The sequence below is a fragment of the Thermomyces lanuginosus genome (genome assembly GCF_041956635.1).
Source record: "Thermomyces lanuginosus strain ATCC 200065 unplaced genomic scaffold VTN49scaffold_27, whole genome shotgun sequence".
NCBI classification, from domain to species: domain Eukaryota; kingdom Fungi; phylum Ascomycota; class Eurotiomycetes; order Eurotiales; family Trichocomaceae; genus Thermomyces; species Thermomyces lanuginosus.
Genome location: NW_027192361.1, coordinates 2168013 through 2193187, shown reverse-complemented (window position 1 = coordinate 2193187; position 25175 = coordinate 2168013). Strand labels below are relative to the sequence as shown.

The following is a 25175-nucleotide window of genomic DNA, read 5'->3' as shown; positions in this document are numbered from 1 at the left end:
TTCGAACGGCCCGGGTGTGGCATTGAAACTGCGTTGAGAACAGCTCGCGGCCTCAGTTATCACGATGTCGCTTTTCGGCTCCAATCAGTCGGGTGGCCTCTTTGGCAATACCCAGAACAAATCGAGCCTCTTTGGGGGCCTTAATACCAACACGACCGGCACGCAGCAGAACCAGCAAACCCAGCAAAGCGGAGGATCATCGCTGTTTGGCAACACTCAGAACAAGCCGGCAACTGGGGGCTTGTTTGGCTCGACGCAGAACCAGTCTTCCGGAGGCGGCAGTCTTTTTGGCAACACTGCCACTCAGAACAAACCAGCGACCGGCGGACTGTTCGGTTCGACACAGAATCAGCAAACTGGAGGGACCGGTACCGGGCTTTTTGGGACTTCCACCTCGCAGCCGCAGCAGACTGGAGGTGGTCTGTTCGGAACCGCGAATAAGACTCAGACACAGCCACAGACGAGTCTATTTGGTCAGACGACCCAAACGCAGAATCAACAGCAGACCGGAGGCGGCCTGTTTGGGTCAACAACCCAACAAAAACCGCAGGGTGGTCTGTTTGGAGGGACATTGGGGCAGTCACAGCCGCAACAGAGTGGTGGCCTGTTTACGTCCACCAGCAATGCTCAGCAACCATCCTTGTTTGGGGGTGCCCAGCAAGCACAGCAACAGCAACAACAACCCCAATTGGGGCAGTCAGTAAACCAGCAGCTGGGATCAACTCTATGGACACCGGGCCGCGGCATCACTGGAGGTAAGTAGATTTTCGACACCGATGAGGGAAGGTCAAGAATTAACCTTCGATAAGTCCACAGAACAGTTCCCATGCAGATGACGATCGTTAAAGACAAGTGGGATCCCACAGTGCGAACATCGCCTTTCCGAACTTATCTGTATAACTACGTTGGCGAGGATCAGGCTCCATTCTATCAGCCAGGCCCAGACGACGACGAGACCAAATGGGAAGATGCGTTGCGCGAACGGCCAGGCCCTGGCTACGTTCCAGTTTTGGTCAAAGGTTACTGGGAGCTGGGGAAGCGTGCGCAAAGACAAAAGGACTTTCTTGCTATGCTTCAAACCCGGTTACATGAGATCAACACGTGCCTGACCGATCTGCTTTCTCGACATGAGCTGAAGATCTCCGTCAAGATCGCAGATTGCCGACGAAGGCATCAAGTTCTCAGCCACCGATGTCTGGCGCTGGCTGCAAAAACGCAGATTCTTCGTAATCGTGGCTACGCTATGGATGACGCAGAAGAGGAACTTAAGAAGAAACTAGCACAACTGGAGAGGAACGTCTTTGACCCATCGATCACCGGTCGCGCAGAGGAGATCTGGGCCCGAATGCTAGCGATCCGCGAGCATTCCAGGCGGTTACAGGACGAGATGGAGCGTGTCGGCTTTGGTTCCTCTGATGCAGACGAAACCTTGAACGAGAATGTCATCAAAACCGCCAAAAAGGTATGTATTTACATATTATGCCACTTGTGACCAGAGAATGAAGCTGACGGCTTCCTAGATCTTGGAGGATTATGCCTCACAAATCCAGCACTTGCAGAAAGAGCTCGAAAATCTGCAGAAAGAAGTTGATGAGGCGCAACAAGCAACGGGCCATAGTGGCAATTGAGCCTTCATTCGATCCACGCTCTTTATGGGATTTGGGCCATGTTTTATTTACGTGTTATTGACTGGCTTGGAGATCAGGCGGCGTTGAGCGTTAAGGCATGCAATAATATTGTACATGAAGCGTGTTTGTCCAAATAGAGAACCCGAATATCCGATATCCACAAGAGACATGCTTAGATGTAGCTATTGGGTCCGGGAGATCCAGATTTCAATAACTCGGACATACTTCAGAGGAACTTCTTGACAAAGTCAACAGCGAAGGGCGCTATTTTATGCAATCGTAAGCCATAAACTTCCAACAAAAACAGGGTCCCAACATACAGAGGTACAGCAACACTCCGCTGACAATGATTGATTGGATTGTCTGTCGTGCCTCGATCTCACCGGCCTGGAAAACGACGAGAATCAGTCACCGTCGGTTCGTTGTTAAGGGAAAAAGAGGCATGGATAACGACGGCCTCCGAGCCTAGGATGCGGCATATAGGGTGCCTGTCTTACACGAATCTCCTCCTTGGAGGCGGGCTCCGGTCCTAAACAGAGAGATCGTCAGCACTTTATCGAACGAGAAAAAGCTTCAGAAAGCTTCGTGCGCGGGAGACTCACCTGCGAACATTTTGTCGAATGGTACAAAGGGACGATATTCTCACTGATAACTGAAGAAAAGATTCAGAAATGATATACAGCCTAGAACAGGCACACTCCTGCCGCTGTGATAAGGAAACTTGAATCTGACCGAAGAAATATTGCAGGAACTTCAGTTCTTGAAAACAAGTGACCTAAAGCTGCAAGATACTGATAAATTACAGCCTGCCAAGCTGCAGTGTTGAAAGTTGAGTGAAATAAATTACAGACCGCTAGCCATAAACAGTAGGCAAAGTTGAAAAGCTCCCCGGCCGGGCGGACCATGACAGCCTCCGTCCTTCCTCTGAACCGGCCGCTACGATAATTTAAGCACTGATAACCTGGCCTTCCCCTTTTTCGACAGCTCTTTAGTCTGATCCCCGTTTATATCCACTATTCCAGAGCGGCAGTTGCTCGATTCTGGTCATCCCGGTTCGAAAATCCAAAGTCGGTCGTCAGTCGCTTGGCATCGCAGGTCGAAGCCGACGCGACGCGAATCTTCACTTTCAACGCTGCTCATAGCCTGATCACTTCGAGAATTCGCAATGTCTGCTTCGCCAAGGTCAGATACCGACGTCGCGGCCGCTCCAGTTGCGGAGCAAGAGCACGCCGAAGAAACGAACACCGAGGCCGTCGAGACCACACTTGACGCCAAAGACGACACTGAACAAGAAACGGCTCCTGCCGACAAGGAGTCGCCTGCCGAACGCGAAGAGGCTACCGAACGTGATACTTCTGCCGAGAAATCGCCTGCAGACAAGGCGGCAGACCTTTCTGACGATGAGTCCGTGCTCTCGGAGGTCGATGAGGCCCAGTTTGAGGACTTCAATCCCGATGACGTTGACATCGAAGACCGTCCGACTCTGGACATTGACGAAGAGAACCTGAAACTAATTGGACGCCACAAGCGTAAGAGGCGTGAAGATGGCGAGGGTGGCCAACCAAAGAAGAAGCGGGAGCGTCGCCGAGAGAAGAAATACCGACGCCAGCAACTCGAATCAGAAGGTGCAGATGATGAGACCGCTGTTCGCAAGTCGCGGAAAAAGCGCGATGAGGAGTCCGAGGACGAAGAGGCGTTGGATCCAGAAACAAGTGAGTTCAGGCTTGCTGTCCCTTTGCCGGCGACTAAGTAGTTAACGAAACCAGGGCGCCGCCGTGCTCTCGATCGAGCCATGGACGAAGCCCTCAAGAAGCCAACCAGGCGTAGGCGCAGGGCTGATGGCATCGTATGTCCTATCTCGTCGCAGCATCAATTCAGGCACTGACAGCATTGTAGGATTTGGAGCAAATGGCCGATGCGCAAATTGAGGACCTGCGTCGGCGTATGACTGAGGCTGCTGCACTCGATGCTGAGGCCCGTCGTGAGAAGCGACCTGCTACGCACAAGCTCGCCATGATGCCAGAGGTCCTCTCAATGTTGAACCGCAATCAATACGTCAGTAGTCTGGTGGATCCAGACATCAATCTTCTGGAGGCCGTCAAATTCTTCTTGGAGCCCCTTGACAATGGCGAATTGCCGGCATACAGCATTCAACGAGACTTGATGGAAGCCTTGACTCGGCTGCCGATCAACAAGGAGGCTCTCATTGCCAGCGGTATCGGTAAAGTGATCGTTTTCTACACGAAAACAAAGCGAGCCGAACCGAAGATTACTCGGCTGGCTGAGAAATTGCTCGCAGACTGGACGCGCCCAATCCTGCAGCGATCTGATGATTATTCGAAGAAAGTGTTTGAAGAAGTCGAGTTTGATCCTACGTAAGTGCATCCTAGTTTGCATACGGCGGACTTGTTATTGATTTTGTGCAGAACCCTCGTCAATCGGCAGTCCTCTGTATCGACACAGGCCACCGCAGCCGAAGCTCGAGCTCGTGAATTGCTCCCCCCACGTTTGGCTAACCGTGCTCGTCGTGAGATTGGCCACACTACATACACGGTTGTCCCACGTGCCACGGCTGTACAGGAGAGCAAGTTCGCACGACCCCTGGGGGCTAGCGGTGAGGATCGTTTCCGCAAGATCAAGGCTCGGCAAATGAACGCGACCAAGGCGTCACGTCGGTAGTATTCTACACCGGAATTCTATTGACTTCGGTGCGATGTGAGACGGTGCAGTAACGAAGGCACAATAATGCTTCACGGCGTTAGGCGGATCGGCGTTATGGTACTATTGAATGACAATACTGCTTGCCGGCGCTACATCGATCACTCCAGGTTTGTTAGCAGTTCCGAGAATGGTCGAGCACGTCGGTCGGTTCGGCAAATTTCAGGAACAGCCTTTTCAAACCTGCCGGATGTCGGCCCTTTATCGCGTCCGAGCATCCTTATTCTAAAGTCCGTTTGCGCATAGGGTTGCTATGTGTCCAAATCTTCGTGCTCATATTGTTGCCCAAATTGCCAATTCGGTGCCCTTCTTTGGCTTTATTGTCCGCCCTCATGGGATGTATTATATTATTAGTCCATTCGTACGGATAGATCATTAAAAACAATGAGAACGTCAAAGGGCCGTGATCAAAGGGCGATGATCAAACATCTCGCGGTGCCGATTTCACTGTAGGACTGCCGCGGCGCCAGCCCGGATGTCCCGGATACCTGACAGGACGACTCAGGATTACCAATCATGCTGAACAATCGACCTGCGCAATAGCCTACGTCATTAGTTCAGCTGCTCAGCAATCCTGACAAACCCTCGTAAATCCTGTATCTGATCCTGTTATACAGCTGTGCTCTTCTACTCTGTGTTTCGTGGCTCTTCGAACTACGTCTTGTCATCATCCTGTACCTGCACGGTAATAGCAAGCCAGTAGCAATTCTGTTTCTGTTATACACACCCCTTCCTTCAGGCCAGCCAGTCCGCCCCGTGACAGGGACGGAGATCTCGCATAGTGGGTCGTACCTGCATTCCATCTCTTCACTTCTAATTACGTACTGTACTGAGATCATAGTGCGATGACGCTTATATTGATAGATACTTTATCCTTATACAGTATAAATATCTTATTATGTAGTAGAAGTTTACGGGGTTCGCCCTATCACAGGCCCTGGCCACAAGTGCCTCGGCACTTGGTTGAGCGATTACTGCACGGCGCGCCCTGTCCCTGGCGTCCCAACATTTAGAACTTAAGTTCTCCTGGAAGTCTCGCGCGAACAGGGCATGCCAACAAGATAACAATGACAGCCGCAGTTGCTCCAAAGATGTGGGCATTGGTCTCTTGGAAAGCAGCGCTCCTTCTCTTTGCGCTGCTCAATTGGAAGTCGCTGCCTTTCGCATGGACGGTGCGTACTACTATGATGATCTCAGAGACAAGAACAATTCTGACATCCGGTCCAGTACCGCGTCTTCTACTACATCTTTCGAAATCTCCGCCGCGATCCGGTGAAGCTCCTCAAACTCGGACCGCAACCTGTCGATGCCAGAGGACGGCCGACGCACCCCATCTTCGCCGCCGCGAGCATCACAAGCTACACCTCCCTCCTGGAGACGGATTACAACATGCACAAGTCCAACAGTACATACTACGCTGATATGGACATCTCCCGCACCTCGGTCGTCACGCAATTGTACACTCCCGGCGCGGATATTGTCAGTCGCGAACTCGACGCGGAGCTCGCGGCCGCCGCGAAGGCCGAAGGCAAACCCGTCCCAAAGAAGAGATTGCCCATGTACATTGCGCTAGGAGCCAATTTCTGTTCGTTCAAGCGGGAGCTGAAGCCTCTGCGGCGCTTCGAGATGCGCTCGCAGGTCGCCGCCTGGGACGAAAAATGGTTGTACGTTGTAACGTACTTCCTACAGTCCGCTCAAAAGGGAGCAGAGCCGACGCTGGCCGCCATTGGGGTGAGCAAATACTGCTTTAAGAAAGGTCGGTTGACTGTGCCGATCGAGAGAGTTGTTCGCGCGAGTGGACTCCTCCCACCACGGCCGGACGGCGTTTCAACTCCTGTGCCGCCTGTATCCTCAACGCCGACAACGAATGGTCTCTCTTCGGCTCTGGACGAGTCGAAGCTGGAATTGATTGAGATCGGGAAGAAGGCCGAACCACGAGTGTTGGAGCAGCAACGCCAAAAGAATATCGATTCCTGGGACCCGAACGTTTGGACATGGGAGCGGATCGAGGAACAAAGAAAGCGTGGGCTAGAAATGCTGCAGGGGTTCCTGACACTGGATAGTAAATTACTGCAGGACTGGAACCAGGCGTGATTCCTATCAGCGTAAGCACCAATACTCGTAATCATGACAAGAGTACATTCGTCATAGACAGCTGTCTATTTTAATTCTATCTATTTTACATCTTTGACCGTATAATCCCCAACGCCATGTATGCAACACAGAATATGACATAGGAAATATGTATGAGAGTGGGGTGATATGTAATAGATGAATCACTGCTTATTGTGTTTCTTCCTTTCCGTCATCATCCGAGCCCTTGCCTTCACTGGCATGCTCGCCCGCCTGATTAGCCTCCTTGGCTTCATGCTCATACACCGGGCGGTGACGCATCTTGAGCTTAGCCTCCTCGGCAGCAACCATATCCTTCCAGAGGTCTTCGACTTCCGAGCGGCCATGCGAGTGGTTATGCGGCAACGTGGTTCCCGATGCGGACCGATCGGCCGCAGATGTCTCCTTGGCAGCTTGACGGCCCGATTTCACCGCTTCCGCGATACCCTGGCCCCGGCGCTGGTCACTGATCTCAAACGCTGCTGTCGCACACAGAACGGCCAGCGTCAACCCCTGTGCGTAGACACGAGCCTGCACGATCTTCTGCTGGCCCGTCAAGTACGGGTTCCGTCCAACGAGCATAAACGAGCCGATGATGGAGGCAACCCAGGTCAAGCCGATGATCTTGTACTTCTCCTCTCGCAGAAAGTCGAACGCACGGTCTCGGAAGGTCATATGTGCAAGTTCCTCACGGCGACGGCGTTCCTCTCGGTCCTCGAGATATCGCACGTTCAGGTTCCGGTTCGCTTCGAAGGTCCGCGATGCATGATCGGCCGCGATGATCCCAAAGAATGTGCCTGATGATGTAACCAGGAACGTTTTCATCGGGAGAGTAAGGTTGCGGATAGTATGATAACGACGTGATGCTGCGAGGACACCAGCCACCCCTCCAACCAAACCCAATGCAGTGCCGATAGTCCCACCACGGAGGACCTCCCTAAATCATTGTTAATACAAGTCCATCACCAGTAAATCATGGTGAAACACGAACCGGTAGTGGGCGGCCTCTTCTTCTTTAGTAAGGAGCTTCATACTGGCCACACGACGGACAAACGACTGATCAAGACGTGCAAGCACTGGGATGCACGACAGAATTTGGGGTCAAAAATGCACAAGTTAACCCGAGATCCAACGCACTGATTAATCAATCCTTTCGATGGCCAAAATTGTGATGTCAGGTTGACACAATTTAAGGGCAAGCTCAATCAGGCCACCGAAGAAAAATCGGGCTGGACTATGAAGATATGACCTCACTTCGGACAACTCCGCGGCGGTCCCTGAACATTCATTGGTCTTGGCAGTGTGCACGTGACCTTAAAAACTTTTTTTTTTATGAGGAAATGTGAGGGGAAATCTTGATTTTCTCCGCATATTCTCGGCCGATCTAACCGATGGGGGGAAGCTATCTAGTCATCAATAAGTTACCCCTCAGCGGTGATGCGCGGTGTAGAGTGCATGCCCTAATGCGACGTGCAGGTGAGATCGCTGAGCCCTAACCTGTTAGCAATAGCTTAGAGGCCGATCCGTCTACTACTGAGAGTGTAGAGCTGTTGCTCGAATTACCATAAGATCTTCATTGTTATACCTCTGGTGATTCGTAAGTTATATGAAGGGCGCTGACTGGCGGATGGAGTAACCTGCAATGGGATGCGCAGACACGGCCCAATCTAGGTCAGCTGGAAGAGGGCATCGTGAGCCTTGTTCAATACTTCGATGCTTGACTCGGCAGAGCAAAAATCCCACATACTTTCTCCTGTTTCAGAGAATGGGATTAAACGCTGCAGGCGTTGTGTGGCTCTGAGACCTCCCAAGGGATAACCTAGTGGCGTACCAAGTTAAAAGGCGGTATTTACACTTCATCGTATCCCGTACAGAGTATACAGATATACAGGCATATTACCAGAAGGAGCAGTGTGGATACTTAAGTGTTGTGGTCAGAACGACGCATGGCGTGCGGCGCGTGCCCTACCTCGGTTACCTCTCGCATCACCGGAGCTGGCTTGGCCACGCGGTGATCTTTCTAGCACTCAAGCCGATCCCTTGGGAGCATATATTGGCCCGAGTGCAGCTGTAAATAGTTCGGAGATTCTTCTCATCCCAGCTCCGTTCAGTTCTCTCTTAGTTTCCTCAGTTCCTTCGACTCTCATATGTGCATCGCTCTCTATCAACAAGAATGTCAAGGCGGACTCAATAAACAGTATGCGGATGCTCAAGTTCCTTTCAACTGCAGGCCTCCCGACAATGACCGTTTGCGAAGGCATTGGCCGTACTTAGTCCTTCAATACGAAATCACTTTCTTCCCAAGATCCATGACCAGGGTCTCTTGTTCCACGGCATCTCGTTCGTTGATGTAAACACTTGCCCCTCAACTCCATAAACCGAGCCGACGCCGATGCAGAGGAGTAATACTGAAAAGTAATTTTTTTTTTTTAATTATAGATACAGACACTCATGTTAGTATGTCACTATCGGCCCCAATACGCCATCGCTTCTCTTTCCGTTTTGGCAGATGCGGCAACGCCGTTAGAAGACTAAGGTCCTTCTCCCTGTCTATTCGCGTCCACTTGTTCATATTAATACCAGCCCGAGGTACCGTCCGCTGGCCACGGGGAACAAAAGTCACAATAGCCTCGTTGGTTGTAGCTACCAGCTCTTAGGTACCCGTTAAAACCGTCCTACGTACATTCCCTACGGCATCTGGCCAAAGGATCCCTATCTTGTCAGTTTCTCCTAGTTTCTAGTCAATAACTTACCAATGACCTCTTCATACAGAAAAATGTAGGCGTCTAAAACCGGGCCCAGGTCGAAGCGACCGGCTTCGAGAGCAATCGCCCTGGAGGGCTCTGACGCGGTACAAGAACTAGACCAAGAAGGAAGTCATACTTCCCGCCAGTCAAGCCCGAGCCGACGGCTGGAAGCGGGGACATTCCTATGTTCAACTTGTATTCATTTGTAACTTTTAAAGAAAACCGCACTACAGTTACAAATAAAATCAACCGCGAACGACTTCCGCTGCTATGTTGTCTATAGTTATTGCCCCGAGAAGTGACAAACAAGAAATGTGGGAAGGGTAATACCGTCGCAACTCTAATACCACTTCGGACAGAGCGGGCTGCTGCACTCCGGCGCAATACAGGTGATATCTCTCTGCTAACTGCACTCCTAATTGAATGAAATCCATAACATGATGATTACATACATTCTTGTTGATGACCCATTTCCAGTTCGTAACTTCGTAACTTGAATGTGTCACATGTTCATAAAAAGGTTTCTTTTGTCGGCCAGTTCTGCTAATTTCCGACATTCGGCTGGGGAGTGGTGTGTACTAACGAGTACTCGCTCAGGAGAGGAGAACCAACAAACCCTTTCTCATGGGATCCTCGCCTGACCTCGTTATCGTCAAAATGTGTCGGCAGGTTATGAGCGCTGAGGGAGGTGGGCAAAATGGAATCCTTGAGTTTCTGGATCGATGCGTAAAGAGAGTCCAAGTAACCCTCCTCCTTGACCCAATCTGGTTGCTGATGTTGGCCGCCGAACGTTATAAAATAGATCAGACAAGGATAGTACTCACCATGTACTTGATAAAACACTTCCACTGGAATGCTCAACCATGTAAGCAGGGCTGCTACCTGGCCAAATTCCCAACCGTTGCTCTCCGTTTGTTCATCGCCAATAGCGTCGAATAGTCTGTCCCGTTGCGCCCACAATAAATACAGGGTGTATATCATTCCGACCATACTCGCCGTGACCAAGATACCCCAGACCACGCCCAACGAGAAAAGCCACCAACGCCAATGGGGATGTCTCTGCAGCAACACTTTCGTTCGCTCGGCGCTCAGACTCTGCGTTGCAAATGCAATCAAGCAAATGCCAGCAACTACTCCCACCAGCCATGACGGGTACGTAAGCGGAGAGATTGTCCTGTACACCGTGCTGTTGGCGGAGCACGCGGCAACGGTCATCTTCCAGTCATCTCCATGGCGTGCATGCCCGTTGATCTGGGATCTGTCCATGGCGACGGCACCCATGATGAATCCGATGGCAAATTGGAAGAAGCGAAGCCACCAGCGAGCCACAGGGTGGATCAAAGTGAAGAAAATGATAATCAACGATAGCAACTGCATGGCCATGAGGATTTGCATCTCGGCCAATTCGAATATTGTCGGGCCCTGTTCGAGTCGCACGAGCGAAGCAATCGCAGTGGTAAAGATCAGGAAGATATTCCCGTCGAAGAAGGCTACTTGCAGGTCGGAAAGAGCACGAATAAAGCGATCTTGCGTGTTATCAACCGGGAGATGTTTTCTCTCGCGCGAGTGCCTGTAGATTCGGTACGCAACGTGGGTGAGCGGCCCACATGCCAAAGTCAAAGCGACCTGGAAGGAGTAGGAGAACATGATCTGACCGTAGGGACCCTGCATTAGCCCTGAAACGTGCTTTTATGCTGCGACATCTTCCGTCGTCAACTTACTCCAATACCGTCCAAATCAGGATTCCCTATTCCATAACTGAGGATACAGAGATTTTGGCAGTCTGCAACGACTTCCGTGATATTCCATCCATTGTCATGGGCATCATGAAAGAATTCCATAGGATCTGTATAGTTGCATCTTGGGTTATCACTCTGAGCTGCTTCGAGGTCAGTATCCTGGGCTAGGGCAACGCCGAGAAAGACAAGCATCAAGCCCAGGACGACCGGCGCGGATAGCACCCGCACCACCGACATCGTTGTAGAGAGCATAAGTGCCGTCGAGTGCGAGCATCATCAGAACGAATTACGCCTTTTTCTTACGATCTCCCTTTTTAAATACTATGTTGCCTACAACTCTTTCCCGCCCCTCATCACATCGTGAAGTTTTGTAAAGATAGAAGCAGTCAGGCACAATTTAATTCCTCAGCCGCATTAGCGCCTTGACCACTGCCAACGTGCTGAACTCAAGTTCAGTGCGTTGATTGATTTGATTGAATACGTTCTATTCCTTATCTGTGCGCGACGGTCAAATCCGATCTGATCTTGGCCCCTTAGGTTGGCGGCCCCCGCTTTTGTCCTGCAACCATACTTCGTTTGAGGGCTTGGAAAGCCGTGGATGACATCTTTATTACCAATCTGGCTCCTAGAATTGACAAATTAGGTTAGCTGGCAAGTTGCCATTCTGTCACAACCAACAGCTGAGAGAACTTCAGAGAAGGTTAAATGGATTTAGGTTTGATGAGTAGTGCCATAATAAGGACTCGTACTGTGTTGCCAGTAAAGTGGCAGAGGGGCAATTCTGAGCTTGCCGTCGCCAGTGTTAAACCAGGACCTACCAACATCCTTATATCAGTATCACTGTTGTCAGTTAGGGGCTCGTTTGTGACTACAGACAGACGACCTGCGCGAGAAAAGACATTATGCACATAACTAGTGCCAACGGGTGATTGGAAAGTCAATGCTCTGTGAATTGTGGTGGCTGGTTTCATCGTCATTTTAGGTTCGGGACGGCACAACCAGACACTCGGACCAACAGCTCAGAAACCAGACATTGATCGGGAAAATATTCCTCAACTTCATTACGATCCACCACCCACGTGTCATGTGCCATTGATCAGCGACGAAGTCTACCCTGCTTAGGTTTAGCTTACCTTTGCTTCTTCGGAACTGCCGGCCCAGCAGTTGGCTTGCTCACGCGACTGCCATCAGTTCAAGTCCTCAATGATCCATGCATTGCTTAAGCGACAGGTACTCCATAGATGTTGTAGTAGTCAAGTCAAAAAATAAAAGTATGTGAATAGGATACAAGCATGGTTAGAAATCAGGTTAGGTATTTCGTATGGTCATAGCGATATGACCTGTCGAGAAACAAGAAATCTGAAGAAATAGACGAAACCCATGCAGCCAAGAGTTGCGCGCAGTGAGACAAAAAAAAAAAACCCCCTCAGAAGACAGCCAGCACTGCGCCCACACCGGCAATGAACGCTGCCTGATTTGACAACTTCATGCTGAATGCGGCACCTGTGAAAACTGGACGTTCCGGCGTTGTAGTCTTTTGTGGTGGTGCCGGAAGGGATTCACCCGTTTCTTGGGGAGGTGGCTTCACAGGCCAAGTGGCCGAATGCATCGGAGTAGTTTCAGGCCAGCGGTCCGTGGATTCTCTGATAGAGATAAGGTTGGTTGTGGCAGTAACAGTGATGGTATCAGTCTTAGTGACGGGGATTTTGATCGTTTCCCTTCCGCTGGTGGTAGTGATATACGTAACTAACGCAAGATTAGCAAAAATGATGAAGATGTACTCTGATACTCACCGGGGTGCGTTGTTGTGACATAGGTAATGATCTTGGTGGTCCCCGGTAGGTCCTTAGTAATGGTTTCCTCATGGGTGACCGTTGTCGGAGGAGGTTCGAGAATGGTTTCTTTCCATATAGTGGTGACGACGGGTGGAAGTGGAGGCTCTTTGATGGTTGTCTCTTTCCAAACGGTCGTAGTGACGGGGGTTGGAGGAGGAATCTTGACTGTTTTCTCATCCCGAACAGTAGTAGTAATCGGAGGAGGTATGAAAGTTGTCTCTTCCCAAATCGTGGTGACTTTTGGGGGAGAAGGTGGTAGTCCGATGGTAGTCTCCTGCCAGACCGTAGTGGTGATCGGGCGTGGTGGTGGTGACACCCACGGCTTGGTTATGTGCTCATCGTCATCATCATCATCGTCGTCATCCTCGTCATCCTCGTCATCACAATCTGTGGTTTGGGTTGGTTGTAGATGGCGGCCATCTCGCTCATCTTTGTCGTCGTGACTACCTTCGTTTAGTTCTTCCGGCGCAAATGGCTCAATTTCTTTGTCTTAAGGAAGAAGACAGTGAATATCACGTTTCACTGCCACTCCTGCTAGAGCGGTGCTGCTAAGAAGCAGAAACAAGACGATCAAGAGCTTCATTTTAAGTTCATTCCCAATGAGCTCGACTCAGATCTTCGAGAGTCAATCATGGTCTCACTGTCGGAGGAGATCGACAGCGAGTGATGCTATTTAAGAAGAGAGATTTGGCAAGACCACGTCTTTGCAGCATGTCGTTTCTCTGCATCTCTGTTGTATTCCTGAATCGTACGATTCAGGAACCCAAAACTGCCTGTCCTCCTAGAGTCCTGCGAACCTGGTTTGAACAGCAGTCCTATTTCAATCTGCACTGAGATGGAGATGAACCCATCCGAGCTGGAGCGGAGAACGGACGGCTGGAAGCATTAAGCCAATAGAATGATCATTGATGTTGTGCTATGCCGTGTGCCTTGCTGATAAAGACAAGCTGTAGAGACTGGGCTTGCTGGTTCGGATATCTTAACGGTTTGAATTGGTCATCTAAGTCAATAAATAGGGAACCGGCAGGTCCGATTGAATATCAAACTTGACCTGTCTGAAACATAGGCAGTCTCGAGGAAGTTCACCTCCGCAATAATGTCGTCTTTTTTCCCCTACATATCTGATTGTGTCCGCCATTGATAATGCGTTCAGAGATGAACCAGCGGAAAGTCCGATTGTGTCAACAAGCAGTACTGCTTACCACTGTCATATGCTGCATATCCCGGGTCTCTTTAAAAGCAATACTCGAGGTAAGCATATCAAGCCCGTTCATGGATTATTCCGCAGAAAGGAATCGCAATCTAGCAATCGTCATGGTCCGCACTTCAGGGAAGTATGTGCTAGTAGATGGAAGTTTGGTAAAATAGAAGAATAGACTTGAGACCACAGGACAGAGAGCTGTGCAATATGGTGGAGAGATCGGGAAAATGGTTGATCGGTTCCAATCGGGTTATTCTATGGATCTAATAAGCCGATCAAGCAGACGCCGAAGTGCGCGAGATTGTGGATCATTCGTCTTTCAAACCAACCAGGACGCGCCAAGAACTTCCGTGCGTTCTCGACCTTCGGTCCATTTGGACATACGAGTAGGCCAAGGTTAGGTCAGCTCTGTACTCCGTATGGAGTACGGAGCACCTGGAGCCGTCCGATTCTACAAACCACTCACTCAACACATGTTCTACATACAGTAATTACCTGGATGGCGCTATTTCAAAGCTGGTGTCTCTATGCTGGTAGTGGTCGCTGCTACACTGTTTGGCCTGTACTGTGCTCTGTGTCCCGACGGATTGAATGAGACAAACCCCGACGGTAGAAATGACATCAAAGCTAAAGTTCCAATCAGCCTGTGCAGTCTTCTACTAGTCTACTAGTGCTTGTTCGAGTAGCTGTCAGAAACTTCGGAGTAAACTCCGTGTTCTGAAAGCTCACCTCAAGTACTTACGTATATCAATCTCCTTGTTCACGAAGCATCCTGTTCTCATACACGTCCTCGTCAGCCGGTCATGCTGATTAGGATACTCTCTACAGGGTGAGGTTGAGTCCTGTATAGAGTATTACCAAGTACGGTGTACATAGCCTACTATAATCAAGCAAGTATGCAGTCATCTTCGCACTCTAGATCGAGGATTGAATGATGGCGGTGCGTACTCCGTAGAATGTGCGCCTGTCGACTCAACTGATTAGATTAGTTCTGAGCCAATTAGGTCCAAATCTACTCCGTATACGCAGCACTTTGTCTATCAGACCTTCGAATCAGCTCAACTCGGGACTCGGCATGTTTCCTCCCGTTGGTCGCAACGGCCTCGGTACAATGTGAAGTGATTCCCGAGAACTTGGAGCTAAAGACCAATGGAAGATTTTAGGCTAAATGAGGTTGGCTTCAACGGTTCCCACTCCTGAGCGTCATGAGTCAACGATTGGTGCGCTCCCGCACCAACCCCAGATCAAAATCGTGGGGGATGAAACTAATTGAATTGGCCTGTGCTGTTACGCAATTGGGTTCTGGAGATGCAGATCGCTTTGGGACGTCATGGATAGCAGAGAGCGTATCATGCCATCGCCGTGGCTGATGGAGCTGCTCGTATATATAACATGGCAACAGGGCTGTATCCAGCCAGCTGTCCCCATGCTTGGAACTTAAGAATGCAGCATTGGAACACATGAATTTCCTCCGATTCACTTGAATCATTTGAAGAAGGAATCGGCCATGGCGGACGCACATCATCTAGAGAAGTCTGCGGCCTATCACCTGGAGGACACTCTCGGCTCCGGCGCCATTGTTGACGCCAAACAGGCCACCGATGAGGAACGTTCCCAGAACCTCTGGCAGGCCATCTCTGCCAACCGCCGGGCAGTTGCTTGGTCTATGCTCGTGTCCATCTCAATTATCATGGAAGGTTACGACCTGATCTTGATGGGAAACTTTTTCGGGTATCCGGAGTTCCAGAAGAAATACGGTAAAGACTATGGCGGCGACATTGGATATCAAGTTCCTGCTCCCTGGCAGTCAGGCTTGAACATGGCTAGCACTGTCGGCACGATTTTCGGTATGCTGCAACCATTAGAACTCAAATGTTCAGCGACGAACACTGGAACTAAACTTTTTGTTACTCCTTAGGCGGCCTTGCAAACGGGCATCTCATTTCACGCTTCGGTTACCGTTGGGTGATGATTGGTGCTTTGGTTCTCTTGACCGGGTTCCTTTTCATCGTCTTCTTCGCTCCATCCGCGGCCGTTCTGCTCGTCGGACAGATCCTTTGCGGTCTATCGTGGGGTGTTTTCGCCATCATCGGTCCCGCTTATGCTTCTGAAGTGTGTCCGACTAATCTGCGCGGTTACTTGACTACATACGTGAATATCTGCTGGGCCATCGGTCAATTCATCGCAGCCGGTGTCCTCCAGGGTCTGGTTAATCGGCCAGATGAATGGGCATATCGCATTCCTTTTGCGCTGCAGTGGATCTGGCCGGTTCCCTTGATTGTCATTGCCTTTCTCGCTCCAGAGTCTCCATGGTATCTCGTTCGTAAGGGGCGTCTTGAAGAAGCGAAGCACAGTCTGCGTCGGCTCGGCGGAGACAAATCTGAAGAGCAAATCAATCAGCAGCTGGCTATGTTAGTACACACCGCCAACCTCGAGGCCGAGATGGAGGCAAACGCCACATACGTGGAGTGCTTCAAGGGTGTCGACCTTCGCCGCACGGAGATTTGCTGCGTTACTTTTGCTGGTCAAATCCTTTCCGGGAGTTCCTTCGCCTATACACCGACGTATTTCTTCACCACTGCCGGTATGGATCCCAGCAAGGCGTACGCGCTCGGTCTCGGAGGGACGGCGATTGCTTTCGTGGGCACTGTTCTGTCCTGGTGGTTGATCACGTATGTTGGTCGTCGCACCATCTATCTCACCGGCCAAGGTGTATGCTGCTTCTTCCTCTTCCTAATCGGAATCCTCAACGCCGCGAACGGATCTACAGACTCTCTGTGGGCTCAATCATCCTTCTGTGTCACCTGGCTCTTCACCTACTCCCTCACCCTTGGTCCCGTAACTTACGCCATCATCTCGGAGACTTCGTCCATGCGTCTGCGTCCACTCACCGTGTCGCTCGCCCGAATCACCTATCAGATCACAAACATTATCTCGCAGGTCCTCCAGTCGTACTTCATGAACCCGACAGCGTGGAATGCCTCCGGCAAGACTGGGTTCTTCTGGGGTGGTACCTCGCTGCTCGTCTTCATCTGGGCGTTTTTCCGTCTCCCGGAAGCCAAAGGCCGGACGTATGCCGAGTTGGACCTTTTGTTTGCGCGCAAGGTTCCCGCGCGGAAGTTCAAGACGGCACATGTGGATGTTTTTGCGCAGGAGCTAGAACCGCAGACAGAGGCAAAGAACTGATGAGAGATTGTTATGTATCAGTATCTATTTGATGAATCATCTGACGGGTGTCTTTTGTTCAATAAGAAAAACAGGAAGTGAACTACTACTTTCAGAAACCCATACTTCGATTTATGATCGATCCCATTCTGTAGTTGGACTGAGTATAATTCCCAAATCAACTAATCGTGCCCAAATTCCTTGCAGATGCTAAGTTAATCAACGGAACAATTTTGAAAAGAGACAAACTCGACGGGGGTATAGAATTGAATCAAATCGCTAAGAAACATCACAAGTCATAGCCTAGAACCAGAACCCATATGATCAAACGCGCCATGCTGCAAAGAAACCACTTTGTCCCAGAATGCCCGAGCTCGTGGATCGAGTCCCTCGTCATGATCAACCCAAACAACCGAGGCCAGAATGACTCTTAGATCGGCCCACGAGTTAATTCCGATAGTGGAAGAAACAACGCCAAGAAGCCCTGCGAACCAAGTTCCCGTTTCCTCATCGCTTGAGATGATTCCGCCAATAACCAATATCCAAACCAAAACATGCATCATCTGGAGATCCCATTCTTTGCGCACCGGGTAGTCGATTATTGCTTGCTTGATGAGTCGACTCAAGCGGGGGAACGGCGCCAGCGATGGAAGCACCGTGAAAACAACGAGGATACTGTATGAGATCATGGCGTAGCGCAGGGGTTCATAGATTGGCGTGAATTCCGACGGTGGTAACTCAGACGCAGGAGGCAATGAGAGAGCCTTGTGTTGGATCCAGTTCCGCCGATCTGCAATGAAGGAAAGTTCAGACTCGGAGGTTTCTATGGTCATGATGCCTTTCATGAAGAACTCGACCACGCGAGAAAACGACCGCATGTCTTGAAGCAGGGAGATGGCATCGACAGGTATGCCGACGCCGAGAAGGTTAGAAGGATGGCTGCCGCTGTCACCGGACGAGTCCAACAGGGATTGGATTGACGGTGGCCAGTCTGGCTGTACATGTTTGCCGTTCGTCTTGTTCAACGGGATATATGGGCACATAGGCTTGGTCAAGGACTTAGTCGCAAACATTATTGCGCCGAGTGACAGCATCTCGACGAGACCGGGCATTTTGATGGCATCGAGTCCGCCCCTGAGCGATATCAATTGCATCAGACCGTTGACGTGAGTCGTGTTGTATTCTAGGACCGAATACACACTTGCCCACTGAAGATCGCGCAAGGGAGACATATGTTGTGAGCGGTCACTGGGTAACTGCCGCTCACTGACATAGCTATATCCCATCAGGAAGATAGCCAATGTCAATTCTTCGGAGAATCTTTGCTGCGGATCGGCCAGAGCTTCGCTTATTCGGTTGATAGCCTCTAGTTCTGCTACCATGATTTGCATCATTAACTGCCGCTTATATTCGGGTGTCAACTCGCCCCGCATCCATCGAAACGCCAACTCATGGGTCAGATTGCCATAGACGTAGGCGCTCAACAAGGCCGGGTTTCTCATTGCACTGGCGACCCAAATATAATGGTTTGTCGCATGGGCGGGGTTGTTCTTCTTTGGGGGAACTAATTTCCTCATGATGACCGAGCCACCTGCGGGGGTATTAGCAACGTAGTCTAGATGGAAGGGGGCACGCTGAGCTGACCATATTTGACCAACTTTCGGATTTGGTCTTTCGAGAAACTGCTTTGGGGAACGATGAATGGACTGCATAATCCATAGTCAACGCCAGCCAAAGGATCGGCGGCAAAAGAATGTGGTCGCATTCGTCTCGCGATTTGCCTCCGGTTTGCGTTCTCGCTCACTTGTCTGGCATCCTCATCACTCGACGGGGAAGACTCGCTTCGTGAATACGTCCCCGTCGACCGCTTGTAAAAACTACTGCCCTGCATGTTTTCCGACTTTTCCTTTCGGCGTTTCCAGATATAGCGGCCGGCATTTGCCCGGATTATAGTCCGACTTGCGGCATCGTCGGTTGGGTTCGAAGGGTCGACGGATATGAAGTTGAGCCCCGTCGACGGGGCACCCTTTCCACTCGGCGGGTGTTTTGGTCGGCCACGACGACTTCGCAGGGGTAGACTCGACGATATACTCTCTGTAGGGGCCTCCATCCTGAACTGCAGCGGGAATGCCGACTGCCGGGGGGGAACTGCCATCAAATCGGCATCGAACGACCTCGATCCACTCGATCTGGTTGATTCACAAACAACTTGACATATTGAGATCAATTCTGCGGAATGGTGCAGCAGCAATGCATCCTGGTAAATAAAGCCCTGCCTACATCCGTCTGCGTCGTAGTGCCCTTATTAATTAGCTTACAAGCTAAAGTCGAGACGCATCGGTGGTTATGTATTTCCTTCCCGAGTCCCCACACTCCACCACAACGTTAACTTTTAAGCTTGACAATTGATAAGTTTCTATTTAGTTAGCTTCGTGCCTAAGCCCCAGCTGGACCGCTGGGCGAAAAGCCATCAATCACGGCGGCGGCGTGGACCATGGCTCTCACCTTGTCATTCTGCCTGTCCGGGCTAACGGAGTAATACTTGTACTTCGCGCTCATTCCTTTTCTGAGGAGACGTACGGAGTCCTTGGCCCCACTTCCACACGCCACACCCTCTGAATTTCCTATTGGTCGAAGGACAGGTGCGATGAATCTGATTGACTGACGGTCACGTGCGACCCAAAGCTAACAACGGGTCTTGCAGATCACGTGGAAGTCTCGGAACTGGGAACGGTGCAGATCTCTACGCTGATTGGGTGAACGCAGCCAATCATCGGCCCTGATCTATCCAGACTATTGAAATGACGAAAACGCCAAAATGTCTATAATAGCCTCAAACTCTAACGGCGCAAACTCGGCGGCTCACGGCCAGTTGGAAGAGTTCCAACGTGAAGGCCCCCTAGGAGCAAGTTTCCTACCTAAAGTGCCTGGAGTCCCTGAAGCGCTGGAATCGCTTGGGCTCCAGGAGGCTGTTGGAGCCCCTGATCCACTAATATGAGATCCAGGGACCCCACCGGGTTGTCTTGTTGGAGTCGCTCACGTGATCGGCATCCAAAGGGCTTCACGACTCGGCGGAGTGAAGGAGATTCAACGGACCCCCTTGTTATTTTTATATATTTCGGCGACTCCCCTGGCCATCCTTGTTACGTCAAAGACTCGAAACGGTTGGCCGAGACGAAATCAATGCTCTGATTTGAGGATTCAAGTCATCACACTACGTACTGCGGTACATTTCTCAGTAATTGTCGCTAGCTATAACTTATAGCACTGCAGTCACCTGTTCCTATTGCAGGACAGCCCTTAGTCCATGAAAGCCTATCGATGATCTTGCCCACAAATTTTCAATTCCAATTGGCCGAAATACACGTGTCAAGTCACTTCTAGGCTTAGCTGTTTTTGGGGTGAAATAACGTCCTACATTGAGTCCAGTTGTTGACTATGTAGTACCCTTGCATACGGACCACTTCAACTGCACGAGTCGAACCGTTTGATTTCAGCGTCGCGCTCATAGCTGCAGCCATCTCGACGATCCGCGGTCTCGGCCCTTCGACGGGAAGGTTTCGATCACATGAAGCCATCATAACCTTCGCGCGTGCCAGGGTATGTCCCTTGAAATCAGGCCAGGATGGCCGGCGAATAAACCCTTTAGCAGCTCTTGGCACGAACGCCCCGAACTAAACTGATTTAGGAATCAAGTCAAAATCGAAAGCCTGAGGCTCTGGTGCAAAGCTTGTTCTTCTTTAGGGCTACCGAAGATCATGAATCACTATCGTTCGTGTAATGTAATGTGTACTCATCTGGCAGAAACAGCCGAACAACGGTTGGGATAATCACCGATATTGTTGATTCTAATTCTGCAGGGAGGACCGCAGCAGCAGGCCTTTTTTTACTAATCTGCTGATGTGTCATATAGCGCGCGTCGGTAGCCCTAAACGCCGACTCCGAGACAGCACAGTAAATAGTACGAAGTACTCCGTATCTTTGCTGGCATTCGGCATCACCGAGTCCAGCCTGTTTCCGGGGTCTTTTTGAAGATATAAGGACACGGCTGCTCGGTACTCTGGCAATGACTCCGTAAGGTCTTTACGCACCCAGCTCCGGTCACGAACTGTTGTGGTGGACGGCAATTGCCGCGATCTTGGGTACTGGGCCATCCGGAAGTGTACTTTGTCGAACTCTTTTTTTTTTTTTTTTTTTCCCAGAAAACCCCTCGGAGTAAAACCGCTCAATGGCTTTTCGATGGCCGTTCAACGTAGTCACGCTGCGTCTGCAAAGCGTGGAATCAGTCAATCAAGATACCAAGCGGTTTCGCTTTGCATTGCCAGACCCTAATGCTTATCCTGGGTTAAGCTTGACTTGTATGTGACTGTCTCACTGATGTGAACTTTATCTGCTAATCGCAAGTCTAGCTGCCTTACTCACTGTCCATAGACCAGCATGGTCTCTGTTCCCCGTCTTCAGACCCTATACACCAATTAGCAATTTGGGTAAGACAAGCGAGGGGAATAAGATTAGACTTACACCAACTAACTTTGCCAGCCGAACCTGGATACATCGAGTTCCTCGTCAAGAGATATCCCAATGGCCGCGCAAGTGGCCATCTCCACCGCCTCCAGCCGGGCGATAAACTTACCGTCATGGGGCCCATCCGGGGTTACAGATGGAAGACAAACGAAGTACATCAAATAAACTTGATCGCCGGCGGCGTTGGCATCACTCCAATGTTCCAGCTGATCCAAGGGATTCTCAACAATGCTGAAGAGAAAACAAAGATCAAACTCCTTTTCGGTGCCAATACCGATTCCGAGCTGGTGTTGCGTGACGAGTTGAACACGTTTCAAAAGAGGTTTCCGGATCGCTTTCAGGTTGTTTATACCGTCGTGCATCCGGCGGAAGGATCACCGTATCGAAAAGGATACATAACCAAGGAACTGCTGGAGAAGGAGCTTGTCATGCCAAAGGATGAGAAATGGCGGGTGTTTGTATGTGGACCGCCAGGAATGGAGACGTCCTTGTTTGGGACGCGGGGTTGGTTCGGGCTTTTCGGTCGTCGGAAAGGGATTCTTGAGGAATTGGGCATTCCAAAGAACCGAACGTACAAATTTTAATTACTTCGGGTACTGTACGAGTAGTTATAAGAGTGATAATGATCGATCCCCGCTGGTCCTCTCGCTGATCCTCATTTAAGTGCACAATACCTATCCGAAAGGATCAACTCTCTGCGCAATAGCGAATGACTCGCAACTCCTCGTAGCCACCCACGTACTTGTACTTTGTTGGTATTCATCACGACTCATGGGGTGTTTGCCGAACCGAGAACACATACTCGTATGTGGGGAGTCTACCCAGCCCACCAACGGCATTTATTACAGTCCAGGTTTCGACGAAATTATGACAGCCGCTGTCAAAACGTGAATAGAATCACTATAAACGCCACAGAAGTCGCTAGTCCAACACAGTTGAGTGAGGACCCGAAGCCCGGTCAGCCTTCTAATAATCCAGCCAATGTAAAACGTATCTGCGACATCGGAGCCATCGGACGAATGGATGTTGGCAGTCATCTTGGACGGTTCACTCTCGTGAAGGACAAAAAAAAAACCCGGACTCTTGCGCGGCGCTTCTGGCTTCGTACCTAGATTAATCTGCGAGGTCGCCGAAAAGGATGCTGCAGCGCTAAGTTACTGCGCCAAGTGGGTGCGTGTTCAGAGAAGCGGGAAAAGCAGCGGGATCGCCGGCGATTGGATTGTGGAGAATATACGAATCCCGATTCCCGAGGTCGGCGACCAGCGCGTCCGGAGGCGGGCCCCAGGCCCTATCGAATGGGCCAAGAACGCGTTTAGCGTATCGTCGGCAGGTCGGCTCTTCTCCACCATGCAACGGATCGATCCGCTCTGCTGTCTCGGGCTTTACCGAGGAACCCCGAGCGATTTGACAAATCTTTCCCTTGCTGGGAAACAATGAATCGGGGTTCTGGGGATTCTGGAGCTGCTTTGCCGCATTGACATGTGGAAAATGGGGGTTCCAAACGCCAACTTTTGAATCCTGTCTGTACTGATTTATCTGCATGGTGTTAGATAAAGTTCGAAGGGATATCGGTAGGGCTAGAAAAAAAAAAAAAAAAAAAAAACCCCAAGATGTTATTGACAATTCGACATGTCAACGGCCCTGCTCGTCTTAGAAAAGTCTGTGTCCCTGTCGTTTTGATTTGAGACATACTATACCCTAGCCAGGGACAAGACGATGGCATCATCGCTACTATCACCAACGAATCGTCGGCCGGACACCAAACCATGTTCATTTGCGGACGATCCGCTGGTCCTGGCATACTACCAGAGCTTTCATCCTGCCCATCCAATTCTCCTGCCATTACCCTCATTCCGGGGGTCATTGGCACGGACTGTCCCCGGCCATGTAGTCGCAGCGGTTCGATATATTGGGGCCAGATACATGCAAAAGAAAGATGCAGAGTCGGCCCTGTACAAAGAAGCAGCACGCGTCCTGTCCAGTCCGCAGGCGGACGGCTATCATGTCCAGAGTCGACTTTTACTTGCCATCGCCGCTCATGGGAATGGCGAGCATGAACGAGCACAACATATCCTGGACCATACGATCACCATGGCCCTCAACCTGGGCATGCATACCGCGAAATTTGCCATGGAACATTCTAACGGCTCGCCCGCATTGGAGGACATGTGGCGACGGACGTTCTGGGAACTGTTTGCCGTGGACACTCTCTTTAGCGTGCTCCACGAGCAAGTTCCACGGCTGCAGGATGTGTTGACAGACGTGCCTCTTCCGGGAGACGAGGCAATGCATCTAGATTGCGAGATGGCATGGCTCTCCTTTTCTGAAATGGGTCAAACATGGCTTACTGACAAGACGATCTCAAGCAGACCGTTGCCACAAGTTATGCACCGCCGGACCCATGGAGCGAAACATGGGCCGTCAGGAACTACGACCGTGTCTCCTCCTATGCCCGGCGGATAGAAGCATTGATGCTGCTGGCCCGCATCACTACTCGGTCCCGTTCCATTCTATCAGAGCAACAACCGACAACAACAACAACAACAACAACAACAACAACAACAACGGTGCCGGATGCTGTTGTGAACTCCCTTGACGACGGGCTCACGCGATGCCTAGATGGTGTTCCGTCGCTGGACGACACATTTTTTAAGAACCACGGAGCCATTGACGAGATGGCCTACCAGACACGCATAATCATATATTCGTAAGTCAACACATCTGCTCGAAAGATGGACCAGAACCAGAAACTGACTTCCCAAAAGGGCAACAATCTACCTTTTCCGTCCATATTCCCCCCTTTCTTTAATCCCAGTCACTCCGCCATTACCCTACCCATACCCTTACTTCAACCCAAGCTTTAGAAAGAACACAAACATCAGCATGACAAACCTGAGTCCGACGACGCGCAAACTCATCCGCGCAGCAGACAGTCTCTGCACCTTATTGACTCTTCCCATTCCGGCACATCGGCATAGTCCATTCCTCATCCATGCCGTGTCCCTCGGCGTCCTCGTTCACACCGCAGCCTGCGTTGCGCGGTATCGTGAAGAATGGCATACTCAGGAAACCCTGCAGGTGCGGATCGAGTGCGCCGTGGGCGTGCTGCGGAAAATGGGAGAAATTTGGCCTTTGGCGGACAGAGTTAAAGGGATCATGGTGGATGTTTGGAGAGGCGTTCGGGATAGCTGTTGAGTTTCTGGCGTGGGCGTTTCGATCATCATTTTCACTACATTGATTGCATCTGGCCGAACCTGATATCAGAGAAGTACTTTGGTACTAGTAGTTAATAGATGATAATAGACTGGTATTTGAGCCACTCAATCTGGTGATGGTGCGGTCAAGCTAAATGGAGTAAACCCGTGCATCAGTACCATCCTGAATCTGTGCCCGATACCTTGAGGTGTTTACCTGTAGCCGCCCCGTATCTCCCTGTGTCCCCTCCTCCATCAGGGAACTTTCCTGACCGGAAAACCACTGGCGTAAGTCTTGGCAACCATGCGCAG

At 50.6% G+C, this 25175-nt stretch overlaps 12 protein-coding genes across 12 annotated transcripts; 6 read left to right on the top strand and 6 right to left on the bottom strand.

Annotated features, from left to right (window-relative positions):
• Nucleotides 1-64: 64 nt before the first annotated feature.
• On the top strand, nucleotides 65-1628 carry VTN49DRAFT_3098 (uncharacterized protein; the record flags this gene model as incomplete). The annotated part of the gene is made up of 3 exons (XM_069410896.1): nucleotides 65-755; nucleotides 810-1462; nucleotides 1521-1628. 3 exons carry the CDS (start codon nucleotides 65-67, stop codon nucleotides 1626-1628), a joined length of 1452 nt encoding a protein of 483 aa, XP_069269656.1.
• Nucleotides 1629-1854: 226 nt separating this feature from the next.
• On the bottom strand, nucleotides 1855-2240 carry VTN49DRAFT_3097 (uncharacterized protein; the record flags this gene model as incomplete). Its single annotated transcript, XM_069410895.1, has 4 exons — nucleotides 1855-1892; nucleotides 1949-2015; nucleotides 2126-2157; nucleotides 2231-2240. 4 exons carry the CDS (start codon nucleotides 2238-2240, stop codon nucleotides 1855-1857), a joined length of 147 nt encoding a protein of 48 aa, XP_069269655.1.
• A 553-nt stretch (nucleotides 2241-2793) lies between these two features.
• VTN49DRAFT_3096 (uncharacterized protein) lies at nucleotides 2794-4307 on the top strand (the record flags this gene model as incomplete). The annotated part of the gene is made up of 4 exons (XM_069410894.1): nucleotides 2794-3340; nucleotides 3395-3474; nucleotides 3525-4003; nucleotides 4055-4307. 4 exons carry the CDS (start codon nucleotides 2794-2796, stop codon nucleotides 4305-4307), a joined length of 1359 nt encoding a protein of 452 aa, XP_069269654.1.
• A 1106-nt stretch (nucleotides 4308-5413) lies between these two features.
• On the top strand, nucleotides 5414-6440 carry VTN49DRAFT_3095 (uncharacterized protein; the record flags this gene model as incomplete). The annotated part of the gene is made up of 2 exons (XM_069410893.1): nucleotides 5414-5518; nucleotides 5574-6440. The coding sequence occupies 2 exons, from the start codon at nucleotides 5414-5416 to the stop codon at nucleotides 6438-6440; spliced, it is 972 nt and encodes a 323-aa protein (XP_069269653.1).
• A 189-nt stretch (nucleotides 6441-6629) lies between these two features.
• On the bottom strand, nucleotides 6630-7490 carry VTN49DRAFT_3094 (uncharacterized protein; the record flags this gene model as incomplete). The annotated part of the gene is made up of 2 exons (XM_069410892.1): nucleotides 6630-7395; nucleotides 7450-7490. 2 exons carry the CDS (start codon nucleotides 7488-7490, stop codon nucleotides 6630-6632), a joined length of 807 nt encoding a protein of 268 aa, XP_069269652.1.
• A 2258-nt stretch (nucleotides 7491-9748) lies between these two features.
• On the bottom strand, nucleotides 9749-11196 carry VTN49DRAFT_3093 (uncharacterized protein; the record flags this gene model as incomplete). Its single annotated transcript, XM_069410891.1, has 3 exons — nucleotides 9749-9969; nucleotides 10030-10855; nucleotides 10927-11196. 3 exons carry the CDS (start codon nucleotides 11194-11196, stop codon nucleotides 9749-9751), a joined length of 1317 nt encoding a protein of 438 aa, XP_069269651.1.
• A 1174-nt stretch (nucleotides 11197-12370) lies between these two features.
• On the bottom strand, nucleotides 12371-14362 carry VTN49DRAFT_3092 (uncharacterized protein; the record flags this gene model as incomplete). Its single annotated transcript, XM_069410890.1, has 3 exons — nucleotides 12371-12690; nucleotides 12738-13222; nucleotides 14310-14362. The coding sequence occupies 3 exons, from the start codon at nucleotides 14360-14362 to the stop codon at nucleotides 12371-12373; spliced, it is 858 nt and encodes a 285-aa protein (XP_069269650.1).
• A 1125-nt stretch (nucleotides 14363-15487) lies between these two features.
• Nucleotides 15488-17166, top strand: VTN49DRAFT_3091 (uncharacterized protein; the record flags this gene model as incomplete). Its single annotated transcript, XM_069410889.1, has 2 exons — nucleotides 15488-15827; nucleotides 15899-17166. 2 exons carry the CDS (start codon nucleotides 15488-15490, stop codon nucleotides 17164-17166), a joined length of 1608 nt encoding a protein of 535 aa, XP_069269649.1.
• A 275-nt stretch (nucleotides 17167-17441) lies between these two features.
• Nucleotides 17442-19255, bottom strand: VTN49DRAFT_3090 (uncharacterized protein; the record flags this gene model as incomplete). The annotated part of the gene is made up of 2 exons (XM_069410888.1): nucleotides 17442-18736; nucleotides 18790-19255. The coding sequence occupies 2 exons, from the start codon at nucleotides 19253-19255 to the stop codon at nucleotides 17442-17444; spliced, it is 1761 nt and encodes a 586-aa protein (XP_069269648.1).
• Nucleotides 19256-21373: 2118 nt separating this feature from the next.
• On the top strand, nucleotides 21374-22253 carry VTN49DRAFT_3089 (uncharacterized protein; the record flags this gene model as incomplete). The annotated part of the gene is made up of 3 exons (XM_069410886.1): nucleotides 21374-21503; nucleotides 21555-21632; nucleotides 21685-22253. 3 exons carry the CDS (start codon nucleotides 21374-21376, stop codon nucleotides 22251-22253), a joined length of 777 nt encoding a protein of 258 aa, XP_069269647.1.
• A 565-nt stretch (nucleotides 22254-22818) lies between these two features.
• VTN49DRAFT_3088 (uncharacterized protein) lies at nucleotides 22819-23211 on the bottom strand (the record flags this gene model as incomplete). The annotated part of the gene is made up of 1 exon (XM_069410885.1): nucleotides 22819-23211. One exon carries the CDS (start codon nucleotides 23209-23211, stop codon nucleotides 22819-22821), a length of 393 nt encoding a protein of 130 aa, XP_069269646.1.
• Nucleotides 23212-23385: 174 nt separating this feature from the next.
• Nucleotides 23386-24864, top strand: VTN49DRAFT_3087 (uncharacterized protein; the record flags this gene model as incomplete). Its single annotated transcript, XM_069410884.1, has 3 exons — nucleotides 23386-23976; nucleotides 24039-24376; nucleotides 24435-24864. 3 exons carry the CDS (start codon nucleotides 23386-23388, stop codon nucleotides 24862-24864), a joined length of 1359 nt encoding a protein of 452 aa, XP_069269645.1.
• Nucleotides 24865-25175: the final 311 nt, after the last annotated feature.